The following is a 16,773-nucleotide window of genomic DNA, read 5'->3' on the forward strand; positions in this document are numbered from 1 at the left end:
CCCAGTCCCAAGGCTTTGCCATGCAGTGAGGGCAGCCCCTGGATGTCCCAATCCCAAGGCTTTGCCATGCAGTGAGGGCAGTCCCTGGATGTCCCAATCCCAAGGCTTTGCCATGCAGTGAGGGCAGCCCCTGGATGTCCAAGTCCCAAGGCTTTGCCATGCAGTGAGGGCAGCCCCTGGATGTCCCAATCCCAAGGCTTTGCCATGCAGTGAGGGCAGTCCCTGGATATCCCAATCCCAAGGCTTTGCCATGCAGTGAGGGCAGCCCCTGGATGTCCAAGTCCCAAGGCTTTGCCATGCAGTGAGGCCATTCCCTGGATATCCCAATCCCAAGGCTTTGCCATGCAGTGAGGCCATTCCCTGGATATCCCAATCCCAAGGCTTTGCCATGCAGTGAGGGCAGCCCCTGGATGTCCCAATCCCAAGGCTTTGCCATGCAGTGAGGGCAGCCCCTGGATGTCCCAATCCCAAGGCTTTGCCATGCAGTGAGGATAGTCCCTGGATGTCCCAATCCCAAGGCTTTGCCATGCAGTGAGGGCAGCCCCTGGATGTCCAAGTCCCAAGGCTTTGCCATGCAGTGCAGCCTCAGGCTCCCACTGCTGCCAATGGCTCCAGAAGGCAGCAAAGCACCCACACAAACCAGGAGGAGCTTCAGCCTTGCTCTCATCTGTGATGAGGCAACACCCAAGAGCCTGATGCTAAATGCCATGGCATCCAATTGTTCTCTGCAGTTTGACTCAGAGATCACATGGCTCCTAGCTCTGTCTGAAATTCTATGTCTTTGGACTCTGAAATTAAGCACTTATGGGGCAATAATCTCTCTGAACAGACATGGACACCTATAGGAACCTACAGAGGAAAAAAAAAACCCTAATCAAAGTTTGCAAAATTAGAAAACTAAAGAAAAAAATCAATAGCAGTAAGCTCAGCAGGGACAAGAAGTGTTAATTTTGTGTAGGTAAATGGGAATTACAGGAAAATGGAAAATACATAAAGTGTAAATTCAAAGTCTCAAAAACACAATTAAAAGAAGTAGCTGACACACTTACCTGGGCCAGAAAGGAATGCAATTAAAACCACAAAATAGGCTTTTCTAATATTTTCCATATCAGTCATTTTTGTGTATTATTTAGTGCATTATATAATCCTGAGAAATATTGAGATCTCTCCAGTAAACCAATATTTTATTATTTCATTTTAACACATGAGAGGAAGAAAGTTTTACAAGACCTCTGACTCATAAAACAAGATGTTTTCCTTCCTGATGGGATAAATAGAGATCACAGCAGTAAGCAAGCTAGAAGTAGCCATAGCTGACCTAACCTGAAACACAAGAGGTTTTGTGATGTGTGTAAAGAAGATGAGCACCACATTGTAATGCTGTGCTCAGCCCCCAGCTGCCTGCCTGGCCCAGCTCCTGCATGGTGCATTTTCCCCAGGAACCAGGAGCAATCTGCTGTACCCAGCCCCACTGGCAGCACTCTGAAAGGAGGGGTGGAAAGGCTGAGGTGATCAACAGCTGAGAGCCAGGCATAATAATCCCATTTTCCAAAGATTCCCCATTTACAATCCCTCTTCCCTTTAATACAGACTGTGTTGTTTCAATGATGAATGAGCTTCTTTTGACCTGGTTTTGGGAGATCTCCAGAGCTCAGACTAGCAATGCCTTTTGCAGACAAAAAAAAAAAAGAAAAAAAAAAAAGAAAAAAAAAAAAGAAAAACAGTGATAAATTTTGCTCCCTGCCTTAATATGAGATGCTGATGTCACCTAACCAGATTCACATGACACCTGCCCTCCTTCCTAAAAATACTTCCTAAAAATATATTAAAAGCTGCAAAATATCTCCTCTCCCCTTGTTATCATCCCTTCAATAATTTTGCAGAATTAGGCTGAATGCACTGATTATTTTCCATGTGCATTAATCATGGCTAAATCATGCTAGAGAAGAAAAATGTACAGCCTGCTGTTCCTTCTCAGCATCCTCCTCTCACCCTGCTCTCAGAACAGTCTCAGCCTGGAGGGCATCCTGCCAGTGTGATTAACAGTGTGAAGTGGGGAAGGGAAAGAGATGGGAAGATGAAGGAAAAAGACCTGTCCTTAAAACTCAGACATGCTTTTGGCTTATGAGAGCAGCAAACCCTTGAGAGCATCATGCACCTGCACCCAAGAGCTTCCTCAGCCCACGAACTCCAGACAAGGTGGACTGCTGTCATCCTCTCCAGTCTCCTTCCAGTCCCTGTCCAGAGCCCCACCCCAAGCTCACAAATCCCAACATCAGACTCAGGAGAAATGCCTACCAAGCTTTTATCTTTTTTGGCTGTGCTTATTAAAATATTCAGTAAAGGTTTAATAAATGATGAAGGGCTGTGAATGGTCAGCCTATTGCAGCAGGGCTGGATGGAGCCCACCAGGACAAAAGGTAGAAGGAAATCGTGTCATTCCCTCCTTGACCAGATTTCTCTCTCCCGGTGTTGCAGCTCTAGAGTAAGCATTTTCCTAGAGCTGGCCAGGGGGTTCCCTTCTCCATGGACCAAGAGAAAGTGAGTGCTCAGGGTGACTCAGCTTGCCTTAAAGCAGACATTTAAGCAATGAAGCCCTGCACTGGCTGGTCACTGCACTGAGGAGGTTCCTAGGCCTCCTTAGGCAAGCATTGCAAGACAGGCACATCCACCTGCTTGGGCTGGGTTCTGGAGTCAAAGTGAAGCTGCAAATATCTAATTAGAGCTGTGAATGTCACATTTCAAGCTTGATTTGGCTACCACCTCTCCCTGCAGGGAGGCAGCTTGTGCTACCAAGCAGGGACAGAAGCACAAGCTCTGATCCTCAGCCTGTAAACTCCTCCAAAGAGGATCCCTGCTGCTGGCTCTCCTCCACAGCAGCTGCTGCTGTGTCAGAAGAATGGATCCTGCCAGAAGGATTTTTCCATTTTGCTTTTCTTTTGTCAAAATCCTTGAGGGCACTGTCACTTAAAAAAAAAAAAACAAAACAAATGCATCCAAAAGAAAGCAGATCTGAAGTGGAGATGACCTGGCAGAAGTAATGGATGACAAGTTTAGGAAGTGAGGAGTTAGTGCTGGGCTCTTTCCAGAGGCACTGTGGTCATGCCACACATTAATAAATTGTGACAGGCATAAAGATGGGCAAACACCTGCCCACAAAGCCAGCTGCTCCCTCCATAGATACAGTCACTGAGAAGCTCAGGAGAAGGTTTAGTCCCTGTCTTTTCAGAGCGAGGCTAGAGAGTGGGGATCCAGAATAGGGGAAAAGCAGAGTTCAATTATAAAGCCTCCAAAGACTGTTGATGCAGCTGGGGATGGAGAAACACACTCAAGTTTCATGTACCATGGCAAAAGGATTAGGGTGCATGTCAGAGCACTTAGTGCACAGTGCTTGAGTCTTTCCCAGGCAAGTGCAAGAGTGTCCTCTCCTGCAGTGTCTCAGAGAGAAAAAAGCAGGGCCTTGCAGAAGGGCTTTTGCTGCAGGATGTTCTTCTTCCTCTGGCCTGGAAATCCAAATCCTCTGAGTCTTTGCTCATGAGATTCACATTCTATATTACAGCTGTTTCATGCTTATAGAATAATGTTTTGGGCTGCATACAAAACACGCTGAAAATTTTGCACTGTGAGGAGGATCAGATAGCAGAGGGCATGGAACACGACCTGAAAATTCAGATTTACAATGGTTTTGTTCTCTGGGAATAGAGACACATGCAGCAATCTGCTGTGACAGCAGGTGGCTTGAGGAGTACTTACTGAAAGATGGATTTTCCTCCCCATCATGCCCAGAGCAACACAGTTGGGCAAAACAAAGTGATCACAAAAACTACACACAGTGACAGAATCAAAGCATGTCACAAGAAAAACACCTTCTGCTGTTGTTTTGGTTTTGAGGGGGGCATCCCAGTTGGGTACCAAAAAGCTCCCAGCACTGCCATCAGTCATTCAATCAGTTCCAAAACAGCTCAAACAAATATTGCAGCTTTGTCCCTGTGAGAGCCCAGGCACAATTTGGCTGAAGTAGCCCCTCTCTTTAGTGGTGAGGACTGGAAGCATCCAGCTTGCAGGACATAGGATGCTCCAGCTTGCAGGGTCTATTTAAGTCCCATGAAGGTCAGTGTGGTTTTTGGGCAAGTCATCTTGGAAACAAGGCTACCAAGCAAGGGCACAGAGGGTGCTCTGAGCTTGCAAGGTGGAGAGCTTGCTCACTGCCCTCAGCCACTGCCCTCTTGTTCACAACTGTCTGTCCCTCCCTGTGCCACCTGACAGCTCTCCTGGCCTTGGGCACCGTGCCAGAGGATTTGTCTAATGGGCTCACAAAGGTGAGAGCAGCTGAGAGCACTGCAAACCCCCAGGCAAGTACAGCTGACACCTACAGACCTCTTCCATGAGATCACCTATTGCTGACTCCTGGCCTCTCAGTCCCATCATGACATCATCCACAGGCAGAGGCAGATGAGTTAAATCCCTTTAAGGAGATCCAAGAGAAAGTTTTCCCTCCAGAGACAGACTCTGATTCATACTTAGGAAAGGTCCAGTGCTGCCCAAAACAAACACTCCACAGGCTGGTGGTCTCAGTGCCTCTTCACTGTGTTCTTCACAGACACTGGTCATAAAGGAAACAGGCAGGCCCTTTCCATTGCAAAGGGCAGGTGAAACCATCAGGCAGGGCTGGAGAAATGTGCACTCTGTGGGGTGCATGTCCCTGTACCCCTGCCTGAGGTGGAGTGCTCTGATCATTGCATTTCAAATAAAACACACTCACATTCATCAGCTCCAAAGGAAGAAAAAACTTCTTGCAAGCTTTTCATAGAAGGGCCAGAGGACAGCTGGATCACTGCTTGGAAAGGGCAAAGTTGGAGCAGAGCTTAATATTAGACTGGTGAGAAGTCTATGAAAACACTCCAAAAGTGCTTGGATGCTGTCTGAGTTAGTCCTGAAGGGTACCCTGAAGGTTTTCAATCATTTGCAAGGCTTTGGCACCAGCATCGATGTTTGCAACCTGCATTCCCTTTGAACACAGTGTTCTCACTGTTGGCTGATGAAAAAAATCTGCTGGAGATGCTGAGGCAAAGATGTGCAAAAAGAAGAGAAACCTCCCTTGCTGCTTCCACAAGATTCTCAGGAACAGTGCACAAGGGAGGCAAGGACAGCCAAAAAGGACCTGAAATAGCTGAACAGAAAGGCAGCTCTGATGTGGCCTCTCTTGCAAGGACCACTCCTTCTTCTACCCCACCCTTTGATATTGCTCCTGCTTAGAAAATTAAAACTACCAGAAGTTAGCAGTGGGCTGCTCCTTTTCTTATGTGAATGCCATTGCTGATGGGAAAGCATGGCCACCCACATGCCATTCTCCTGATCCTCAGAAACTCTCACATACTCTCAAAAATCTTCCCAGAGCCATGGCTGAAGATGGCTGCCAGCACAGCAAACCTGCAATTCAGCAGCCTGTGGGCAAATCCTGCTCGTTCCCATCCACGTTTCCTTCCACACTGTGCTTGGGATTCCTCACAGTCTGCTTTCTGCCTTGTCTCTGAGAGCCTGCAAGCACACCCCCTGCCTCCAATGAGAGGTCTCCATCCCTCCTTCTCCTCTGAAATGACAGGCTGCATTAGACTGTTCAGAATCACATTTGGTTCTCATTTTCAAACAGACATCCAAGATTTTTATTTTTAGAAGAAGCTATACTGGTATTTGCAAAAAATAGCCTTCTTTGCTTTTATCCCAAATGGGGTCTTTTCCAAATTTCTTTTCCTACTTTAGTCATATCTCTAAAGCTGCTTGCATTAAACAATCCAATTCCAGAAGCACATTAACCAGACTCTCTTTGGGCTCCTATTGCACGCGCCTTTCTGTGTGTCACAAGGCAAAAACACAATCAGCTCAGCTATCACCTAATTCTCTTCCCCAGCAGAGAAAGCCCAGTTTGAGGGCCATATGTGAGGGATAGCAGGTCCATTCAGCATTGGCCTGGTGCCACTGACATCCATGCATCAAGAGGGCAGCCTCCCCAGACCTGTGCCCATCCATGGGGAGTCAGCCCTCACCAGTTCCCTGCAGTTATCAATGCACATCAAGAGCCTGGAGCAATTCACCAAAAGGAGAGGAGAGCTGCCAGCAAGGGCTGGCTTTCCCAGGTGCTGACCTGCCTGGCTGTGGTCCTGTGGGGGCCCTCAGAAATCTGCTCTGGAAATGGTTTTCTCTGCTTGGCTATGTTTACAGCTCTGAGAAAAGCTGGCAGGATAAATGAAGACATCCCTGATGGGTACTGGGGGTTCTGCTGCCTGCTGGCAATGAAACTCAAGGCAATTCAGCAGCGCAGAGATAAGCCATAAAAACAAAGAAAGGTTTGTTTGGGTTTTCTTCAGCAGATTCCTAGAAAAAGACCTGGACTTAATGAGGCACTGCTGCAGCACCCAGAGACAAGGCAAGCATGGAGTGCTGGTGTGTGCAAACAGACTGCCAGCCAGCCTGCAGCCACAGGAGAGTGCAGGAGGGCACAGCCTGCAGGAGCAGGAACAGGAGGGCACAGTGAGGCTGGAAGTGCCACACTCTGGTTGGCTCCTTCCCCAGGGCTCTGCAGGTGCCCCTCAGGTGATGCTGTGAGCATTGGGGATGCACAAACCTCAAGCAAGGATCATCACCATGGGCCTCTGTCACCTTGGAATCCAGGCTCCTCTGTCCAGCAAATTGTAGAGCTGCCTTTCCCAGGCATCATGGACAGCATGGACTCACAAGCCCACCCAGAGCAGGGATGCCCTTTCCTGGCAGGGAACCAAAAGGGACCCCAAAGACACCAAAGGACACAGAGAACAATTGCCACCACACCAAACACAAAGCTGCCATCCCCAGCCAGTCTCTGAGAACCACTGTGAGATTAGTAATGGGGTGGGCAGACATGCCCACACAGCATGAGACCCCCTCCCAGAGGCCCTCAGCACCCCTTACCTCCTGCCAAAAAGCTGGCCAGGCACTGCTTCACACCAAGCTGAATGAGATCAGCTTTCTGCTCCTGTTAAGCTCCATCAGCTGGCCCATGCTGAATTATTTAGAACCATATTTTATTAATCTACCACAGCTTTTTTCACTCAACCTTTAGCAAGTCACTTAACCACTCTGAATGGGTTGCAGTGGCTTCATCCCCTTGCAGTGATGCTGGCAGAGGTGAGAGGGACAAGCCATTTCTCTGCTAAAGCTTCTGAAATATTCCAGAAGACCAAAGTGGTCTGTTGGACAGCAAGAGCCCAGGATTTACCCACACCCTTGATGGGAGGTCTTATCTAAACACACAAGTCCTTTTGTGTGGGTTATGCCAATAATTCCATTTAGAAAACTCCTGCAAGGATAGTGTACATACTTTTAAAACAAGCTCAGTGTAGCCCAAACGAAGCAAATTCTGGCAGCAATACTGCCAGAGCCAGCACAGAAGCCAAACTCCAGCTCTAGAAATTGGGCACTGGAGGAAATGCATCCCCATCCCCTCCCAGTGTCCATAATCACTTGATGGCTACAATGACAGACAGGGATTGCAGCTCCAAGCCATCATTGGTTGCACCAAACCAAGGGTCATTTCTTCAGTCTCCACTCACTGGCAGGTGGATTTTGACACCAGGACTATTTCTAGTTAAGCATTTGTCACCAAGGCCAAGCAGCTGAATCCTGACAGGGGGACACTCCTGCTCTGGTGGGGGAAACACAGCCCCAGCCTGCACAACTGGTGAGGAGTTAGCTGCCTTCCTTCAGGCAAGATGCTGTTTTTCCACATTTTCCTCTTCAGGAACGTAATTAATCTGTATGAAGCAATGCTGTTTTCTTCTCAGTTTGCGTTCACTGCCCTGATAAATGAAAAGCATGGGAGAAAACCCTTCCTCACGAGGCCTCTTTCCCCACTGAAGATGAATGTGGCAGGAGAACAGGGTGACACCTGCACTGAAGTGGCACCTAAGTCCCAGAAGGTGGTGGCTCAATAATCGCAGAGGAAGGCAGACCATGTTCCTTGTCTTTGTTCTCTGCCAAAGACAAGGATCCAAGACAAATTTAATTCATACCCACAGATGATACTCCCATGTAACTCTGATCTTTGAACACACTCTGACATTCAGAAGATGTTTTAGCTTTACTGCCCACATAAACATCCACTGGGGCTGCTATCTGGGGGGAAGAGGGATCTAAATATTTCATTTCAATCTATTTCATAAAATATTTAATCTATTTAATATTAATTAAATCTTGGTCTGAATAAACAACAGATAAAATTCACCTCTTCCTCCAAACATCTGATAACTTGAAGATGTCAGTCTGTGCAATCCCAAGTGAGATGTCAATTAATAAGAGGGGAGGGTCCTGTCTTTATGTTCTCAGTTGCTGGAATTGCTGTGGTGGATTTTTTGCCTCCCATAGCATTTCAGGCTGAATACTTTTGCAGATGGGTGTACAGTAGCACCGTCTGGTTTACACCAACCATTTCCACACCCAGCTTCACTGTGTCTCACTTTCCATGGACTCCATTTGTACATCCCCAAGTGTGTGCCCTCCTCCCAGCCCCAGTCACTGCTACATGCTCAGCAGTGGGAATCCATGAGGCTGGGGTGATGAAAACAGGTATTTGACTTAGGGCAAATAAAGCCCAGGCCCCTCACAGGTGGATGTCACTGGTGTGAGTTGTTTCCTAGTCCTTGACCACCCTCCTGACACGGTTGCACATCTCTCACATCACCCAGCAGCAGGGTCAGGACCAGGCATTTCTGGGAACAATGAGCAACAGCTACAATAGGAGCACATCATTTCCAATGCAAAGGTTTAAGCCAATTAACACTGGGCTTTAAAGGCAGCTGCCACCATTGCATCTGTTGCTACAACCATCTTATTTTACTACAGAAAACCTTGTTTGGACCAAATCCCATCCATACCAGTCACAGCAGCCAGAACAGAGTCCCTAATTAGCCCCCACAGAGCCAACAGTGATTGAAGATTGCCCTGATCCAGCACTGCTTACCTTGCTCTCCTCGCTGCGTGCCCAGCTCAGCAGAGCAGCATTTAGCTGTGCTTGTCCTCCCTGCTGCACTGTTTAAAGCCATCTCACCCAAACACTGACTGGTGTTGATGACAGCAATTATCCTGCTCCTCAGAATGTGTCGGATGTATCTTCATTACCCTGAGACAGCAACGCCAAAGGCCCTGCATGGCAAATCTTTCAAAGTAAGCAAGTCAGGTGATTTCATTTGAATTGGACATTTTAACTCTTCTGTCCCCATTAGATTTTGAGGCTGGTTTAAAGCCACAAGGCATTTGTTTTAAAATAACAAATGCAGGATTACTTTTAACTAACATCTCTGAAGTATAAATCTTTGGGTTGTGCTTATGTCAAACCCAAAGTCAACAGAAAAACAGGGAGACTCCACTCCCTTTTCATGTTGGCCATGTGGTTGACTGGGGTCGTGCCACTTCTCTGTGTTTTGGATACTCCCTGGGGAACAGAAGAGCTCAGTGCTGCTTTTGGTGTCCCCTGTGCCTGTCTGGGTAACAGCACAGCAGAGACAACGAGCATGGAGAGCTGTTTGTGCCAAGGAAAGGCTGCCTAAATTAAAAACAGGAACTCCATTCTGACAAACCCCATTCAAGGAGCCATTTCAGCTCAAGTATCTGCACCATGCAACCAAGAACAAGCTCAGCCTTACACAGAGAGGAGTTATCACTAGGTTATCCAGGAATTGTGACTGCAGGAATAAGCTGGGAAAGGGGGGGCTCCAGCAGGGTATAAATCAGCATCCCAGCAGCCAATCTGCCAGGTCTGCCACCTCAGGGTCCAACCTGCAAGAGGAACAGTTTGTCCAAATTCTTCTAGTGCCAAAAGTTATCCTGGTAGCAAAAGACCAGAATTCAGCTTTTCACTCTTTAAAAAAGTTCAGTCAGTTCAGGAAATAAGTTTGGGTGCAGAGTCCTAAATATTTCTACATTTATTTCATTTGTTACTTGGAGAATCTTTCAGTAACACCTTAAGGTGTCAAACTTAAGATGAATACTTTGCATCAATGCCACATGCACAGATGAAGAAAAGGCAGCCTTCACCAGAAATTATTTTACCAGAAATGTCCAGCAATGAGAAGCTTGTTCTTTTCTGTGGGGAGCAATTGAAAAACAAACAAGAAAAAAGGCCATAAAGTCATGGTCCAGCAAAACACAACTGTTTCAAGCAGCAACAGAGCAATCTATTCCTCCATGTAGCAGCTGACTTAAAGCAAATGTTTCTCATGTCTGGGAGTGAACCCTGCAGCAGGTCACAGAGCTCTGGGGGGCCTCAAGGCTGCTCCTGCAAATGGAATATCCTGGGCTGTGCCCAAACCAATTTGGACCAAAGGCTGCAGGCATGGCACACAGGGAAGCAGGGATGCTCAGGTCAGCTCATCTCACCTCCTGATGAAACCCATTCCCCCCATCACTCTCACACAGACCCAACTGCTGGCTTTTGACTCAAACATGCCTCTGAAAGCCCTCCAGACCTCCTGCTGCAGAGCACTGCCGACAGGAAACACATGTCAGTGGAATTTCTGCACCAGTGCAAAAGGCACTGCTGGCCCCAGGAAATCCCAGAGCACCCAATGACCCCCGAGCCTCCTGGGAAGGGTCCTTGCTCTTCACTGTTCTCTGAAATCTGCTCCAGGCCACTCTCAGAGACACAGAAGCAAAGCAGGACCTTAGATCCAAGCCAGCAGAGGGGCTCTCTCTGAACTTAGCCAACATGGAATTGATGATCACAACAACAGACTAAACCAGAGCCAGCTAGAGCAGTTTTAAGGTAGTTTAATCCAACAAGATTTTACCTGTGTTGATGACACCTGTGCTCAAGTGAGGGAGTTGTCTTCCTGCTCCCTTTTATGGCCTGCCCTCATGTCTCTCTGTTGGACTTGGGTGCTGAGACCCCCTCACACCCCCATACTCCTGCATGTGAGATGATGTCCTCAATATTTATGGTCCTCCTTGGGAAATGAGTTCTCCTAGGGGACAACTGAAACGGCCAAGAAGGTGTCCCAAGATGGAAGAATGCTGAATAACCAGCTCAAACATCAATATCTCCATCCAGCACCTCTCAACAAGCCCTGCTCCACAACAGCAGGCCTCCTCCTCCTCCTCTGCTTGCATGACACCTCCCTCCTGGGAGTAGCCATGGTGTGACACAAAAAGGCAAGGATTTTTGTGTCCTCCACAGCCCTACTCACCATCCCCTCTGCTCAGCCTTGAGGATATTTGGGATTGTGCTGTAGCCTCCCTGCACTGTGACCCCATGTGGAATTTCACCTGGGCTTCCCAGGGCTCAGACTGTGACACTTTCTGTTCCCAGAGGGGTTGGGATCTGCTCCTGAGCATTTGTGAGCTGAGGGAGTACCAGTGGCTGCTGCAAGGGTTGGGCTGACACAAATTCTGCTCTCTCTTCACTCCATTTCTACAACTTGAGATAAGGCACAGAAACCACAGCTACTACAAACATTCCACAAGTCACAGAGATGTTCCTACAAGCCAGCTGCAAAGAGCAGTTCATACCAGAGAAGATGAGAGCTGCAAGTGGAGCAGTCTGTCAGAGCACTGGCTGTAATAATGGAGCAATCTCAACAGACTTTGAACTTTTCCAAAGAACAGAGAATGTTAAGAAATAAGACAAAGAGCTCCAACTGGTGAAAGCTGCACAGGCAGCAGGGCCACCACCCAACCCAGAGGGAACCTTCCCCTGGGCAGGAGGATGCAGGGTGGGACTGGGGGTACTCACAGCACAGGAAGGCCAATGGACACTGCCTGAAATCCACCAAGGCTCCTCTGGGTGTGGGAAACTCATTTTGTGTGAGCACAGTGAGCAGGCCAAGTCCCTCCCTCACTGGAAAGAGAATCCTCTGCGTGGCCAGCTCCTTGGTCCCCTGAGAACATGGACCAGAACCCCATGGAAACAAATGAATACATCAGAGGTTCTGAGGGGGTCAGGGACAGGCCCTGGGCAGGCAGCCACAGGTCTCTGCAAGGGCAGCCCTGCTGCTCATGCAGCTCTCCCAGAAGCATTTCAGGACATTTGCTCCACCAGACCAACTCACCTGAGCCCCTCCTGCACACCCCTTGTGTGGCACCTCTGTGCCCTCCTCGGGGGTGCCCACACAAGGGGTGGCGCGCAGGGTCACCCCACAGAGCAAAGTGGTGGAGAAACCTCTCCCAGGGCAGAGCTGGCAGGGGAGTCTCTGCCTGGTGTGCCCATCTGGCTGGCTCCCACCCAGCTGGGCAGACAGGTCCCCCTCCCTCCCCTCACACCATTAACCTTTCAGCCCCAAAATGAAAGGTCATAAAAAACAATCAAAGTTCATTACATCCCTTAATGCGTCATTTGCAAGGGAATGACCTGGAAGCAATGATGGGGAGGGAGTTGGGGGCAGAAGGGGAAGAGCCTCAATCTCCCAGCCCCAAACCCAGCAAAACACTCTACTGTCCACTCTAGAGACTTGGCAGCAAGGACAACTGACAGCCAGAGGGGTGGAGCAAGTGCAGTCAATGGCTCTGGATCCCCTCGGGTCCCAGGGGCTGACCCAGAGTCTCCCATGGGATCTCTGCTCTGTAAAACCCTCCCAGGCCATCAGGGCCAGCCAAGAGTGGGAGCAGGACACTCTACCCAAAACAAGTTCCCCTGAGCTGCAAAGGCCACCACGAGGTGAGCCAGATGTTCATCTCTGGGCCACCATCAGGTGCCCTACACCCAGCAGAGATGCTGCCTGGCCCCTACCCCTGTGCCAGGCACCTCCAGCTGCAGCCCTGGGGCACTGGCAGAGTGGGGCCCCCAGAGCAGCAGCTCCACACGGGGCTCTGGTCATTTATTTTCTCACCAGAAGCAGCTCCACATTCAGTGGGAGAACGTTCCCCCATATCTCCTTCCGGGAGGGTCCTGGCAGCACTGGTGGAAGGGCAAGCAAGCTCTGGAAACAAAGGCCCACTCAGGTGGACACTCCTGCATATTTCACAAAATGTTGCCTCCCCGCCTAATTGTTTCTAATCCTATTTGCAAACTGATTATTAAAAACCTCCCAATGGCTGCAAGTGCCATGCCAGGCAGGTCCCCACAGCAGCAGTGCCAGGCTGCACTCCCAGGGTGCAAATCACACCCTCAAACCTTCGCTCTTTTCTTTAACAAACACATGAATGCCCTTCCCACATGGGCACAAAGAGGGGAGGGGGGTGGAAATACCCAAGAAATATCAAGGACTCATTTGTTATTATGCCACTGCATAATGAACAGAGCCATTGTTCCTACCTGGGCTGACAATCCCTTTCAGACAGCACGAGTGCTTTTCCCAGCGTGTTCTTCAAAAAGTGGCAAGAGCAAAGCTACCAGCAGCTCGGTGAACAGTTCAGAAAATAAAATAAAATACAATACAATAAAGCAGCTAACATTATTCAGAGGATTTTCACACTTGATCTGTAAACGCTTTTTTATTTAATAAAAATAATCATCCATTATAGCAACTTCTGCTCATGGTTTGGTTTTGTTTTTGTTTTTAATTTTTTACATTAAAGCACAGTTTATTTGCTTTCCTCACCTCTTGAGGATTCAGTTCTGAAAATGCAAGTGAATGTAAACACTGCTCTCCAAGTCCCAAGATGCATCCAGGGACACTTGGAGTTAATTAGAAAGTCAAAAGAGAGAGCAAAATCAACAAAACACTTCCCAAAAGTAAAAACGTATTTTTAAAGTCTCTTCCTGTGTACCACACAACTCCAGAGAAGGCAAATTCGTTTATACATTCAACCTATACAAACTTTGCTTTCTCCAAACCATTTCTGTGACTTGTCAGCATTTGATAAAGCTGTTTTCCTAACATTAAAAGACTTGCAGATTCGTTTATTCATTGTGTTAAATCAAAAGTTTTTCCTATAAATGTTCTCCAGAAATTTATTCATGGCACAAGGATGTTAGATTTGTTCTGCCCATTTTTGTTTTGGATTTATTTTTTTTTTTTAGCACAAAGAGCTGAAAGCCATTTCAGGAAAGAGTGTAAAAGCAGTATTAACTCTCTCTCCTGCTCCAATCTCACAATATTTACACTTGGATTAAAAAAAAAAAAAAAAAAAGGCTTAATTACACTATAAAATAATGGAGAAACTGGAAGTTAAGTTTCCCATTTCAGAGTTTTGCCTTGTATAAGACTGAAAGAGGGATGCTTCCCTATTTCCTAGGAAAGATGAGACTGGCAGGTTAAAAACTGAACTCTTTCTTAATTGAGAAAGACAAATGGCCACTGTGCACAAACCCCTTCCCCTCTGCAGGAAGTCCTGCAGGAGTTAAACCATCACAAATCAGCACAGATGAGATAACATGATATGCAGAGCCCTGCTGTTTGCTTTGAAACGTTACCTATTTACAGTTGAGGTGGAGGAAGCAAGTGAGCATCAAACACATTTCAGTGCTGCAGAGTGGTATAATATCAAACAAGATTAACTCAGGGGAGCTTGGCAGGGTCCCAAGGCTCACGTTGCAAGGGAGGGACAGTCCCTGTTGCCTGGGACATCCCTGCCTGCACGGCAAAGCCACCGCTCCATCGGGCTCTCACGAGTAACGAGATGGCAGGTGCCATCTCAGCTGTGTTGTGTCACAGGCAGCACAGAAACTAAACAGAAACAGGTATGACATTAAAAAATAGCAACAAAAATAGCCAGTCTGGTGAGGTCTGTGATCCTAAGCTTATAGCCAAAAAAAAAAAAAACAAAAACAAAAAAAAAAACCAACAGGAATTTGGGAATTTTGGGAATTTTGGTAATATTATCAAACTGTCAGGTAGGAGGATGGCTCTAGTTGGTCAGTGGTTTTGAGTGAGGGGCTTTGCAGGGGGTAGGAAAAGAAAGACTTCTAAGGTATCAAAGATAATTAAAGCATTCACAGTTTCAAAGCTGCTTGCCTTACAAAAATTAAGACATTCAAATTCAAGAATACAATACTCTATTTTACAAGGGGGTCAAAATTCATTACATATACAACAGGGGGGGAAAAAAGACACAACAAAATAAAAAAGCCAACACCTCTGGTGTGGCATACTCCCTCTTTGTTGTTCATCTCACAGAGCTGCACAATGTTTGCCTTTAAAGAGTCAAACTAAGCAGTCATGAGAATATCCACTGAGAGATTCTGGCAAAAGAAAAAAAAACTAACAAAATAAACCAAGCGAGTCAAAGGCCATCCTCCCCTGGCAAGTCGAATGCCACAGCTTGGAGCTCCACTTGCCTGCTGCTCCTCACTGCTGCTGCCCGGTGCTCCCACAGGCTCATCTCAGGTTTTAAAGGCTTCCTGCTCACGAGCTGAAGGAAACCATCCCATGCAAGCACAGCCCAAGAGAGACGTACTTTACACTCCTACAAAGTCTTGGTTAGTCCTGTCAGTAGCAAAGGGTCCTTCAAACACTCCTTTTCCTCTCTATCCTGCAGAGGATCCTTTTGAAAGCCCGTCTGAAATCATGGTTGAAAATGGTATAGATGACGGGGTTCAAGGAGCTGTTGCAGTAACCAAACCAGAAGAAGAACTTGAAGAGGGTGTCGGGCACGGAGCAGCTCTCGCAGACGGCCATCAGTGTGTAGGTGAAGAAGAAGGGGAACCAGCAGATGACAAAGACCCCGATCACCACTGCAAGCACAAAGGTGAAGCGCTTCTCCCGGTTCTGCCTGCCTCTCCAGCGGGACCCTTTGGTGTTCCTCTCCTCCTCTGTCTTCCTGGGCAAACTGTCCCCAGGCTTAATTTGGCTCAGCTTAGTCTTGGTCTTTCCTCTTGATGGTTTCTCTGACTTCTTGCACTGGTTGTTCTCCTGGTGCTCAGAGGAAGAGGTCTCCTCCATGTCTATGCCATTGACCTCTCCCTCTTGCCCGCCACTGCCTCCTGCTGCCTTCTCCCCGTTGAGCTGCGCCGTGGCTGGCAGGTCCTCCTTGTCAGCCAAGCCATTCTGCTTCTTCTCGGGGCGCTCTGCCCGCTTGTTCGGCGGGACCCTCGTCCTCCTCTTGGCTATCTGGTAGATGCGCATGTAGACCAGGATCATGATGAGGCAGGGGGCAAAGAAGGAGCCGATGCTAGAAGAGATGATGTACCACCTCTCATCGTTGATCTTGCACAATGCCACCCCCTGGTCAGCCTGCTGCCCGCTCTTCTTCTCGATGGAGATGAGTGGTGGGAAGGAGATGACAGCCGAGATGACCCAGACGATGAAGATGATGCACTTGATGCGTCGCGGGGTGCGCTTGAGGTTGTACTCGATGGCTTGTGTGATGGACCAGTACCGGTCCAGGCTGATGGCACAGAGGTGCACGATGGAGGAGGTGCAGAACAGCACATCCAAGGCCAGGTAGATCTCACACCACACTTTACCGAAGTACCAGTAGCCCATCACCTCATTTGCCAGCGAGAAGGGGATGACCAGCGTGGCCACCAGGATGTCAGCTGAGGCTAAGGAGACCAGGAAGAGGTTCTGGGGGGCTTTGAGCGCCCGGCTGGTGAAGACAGCGATGATGACCAGGACGTTGCCAAAGACGGTGAAGAGCATGAGCAAGCTGGCCAGGCTGATGAGAGTGATGGTGGTGTGCAGAGGGTACGGCGCGTCCCAGCCCGGGCCGGCCCCGCTGTCGTTGAAGGTCCCATTAGTGCCGGGAGGGGGGTAGCCCTCCTCCTCCTCCAGCTGCCGCTGGTACTCCATGGAGGAGAAGAAGTGGCCCCTCTCCGTGAACGGGCGCTCCAGGTTAAACATCAACCCCGGCTGCGCGGACACCCCCGCC

At 48.4% G+C, this 16,773-nt stretch overlaps 1 protein-coding gene across 1 annotated transcript; it reads right to left on the reverse strand.

The window, feature by feature from the left end:
* Positions 1–14,769: 14,769 nt before the first annotated feature.
* On the reverse strand, positions 14,770–16,773 carry ADRA2A (adrenoceptor alpha 2A). The gene has a single exon (XM_054276952.1). It carries the CDS (start codon positions 16,743–16,745, stop codon positions 15,411–15,413), a length of 1,335 nt encoding a protein of 444 aa, XP_054132927.1. The 5' UTR covers positions 16,746–16,773; the 3' UTR covers positions 14,770–15,410.

Source organism: Melozone crissalis, unplaced genomic scaffold (assembly GCF_028551555.1).
Source record: "Melozone crissalis strain CALT ecotype California unplaced genomic scaffold, PUWL_Pcris_2 ptg000019l_1, whole genome shotgun sequence".
Lineage (NCBI taxonomy): Eukaryota > Metazoa > Chordata > Aves > Passeriformes > Passerellidae > Melozone > Melozone crissalis.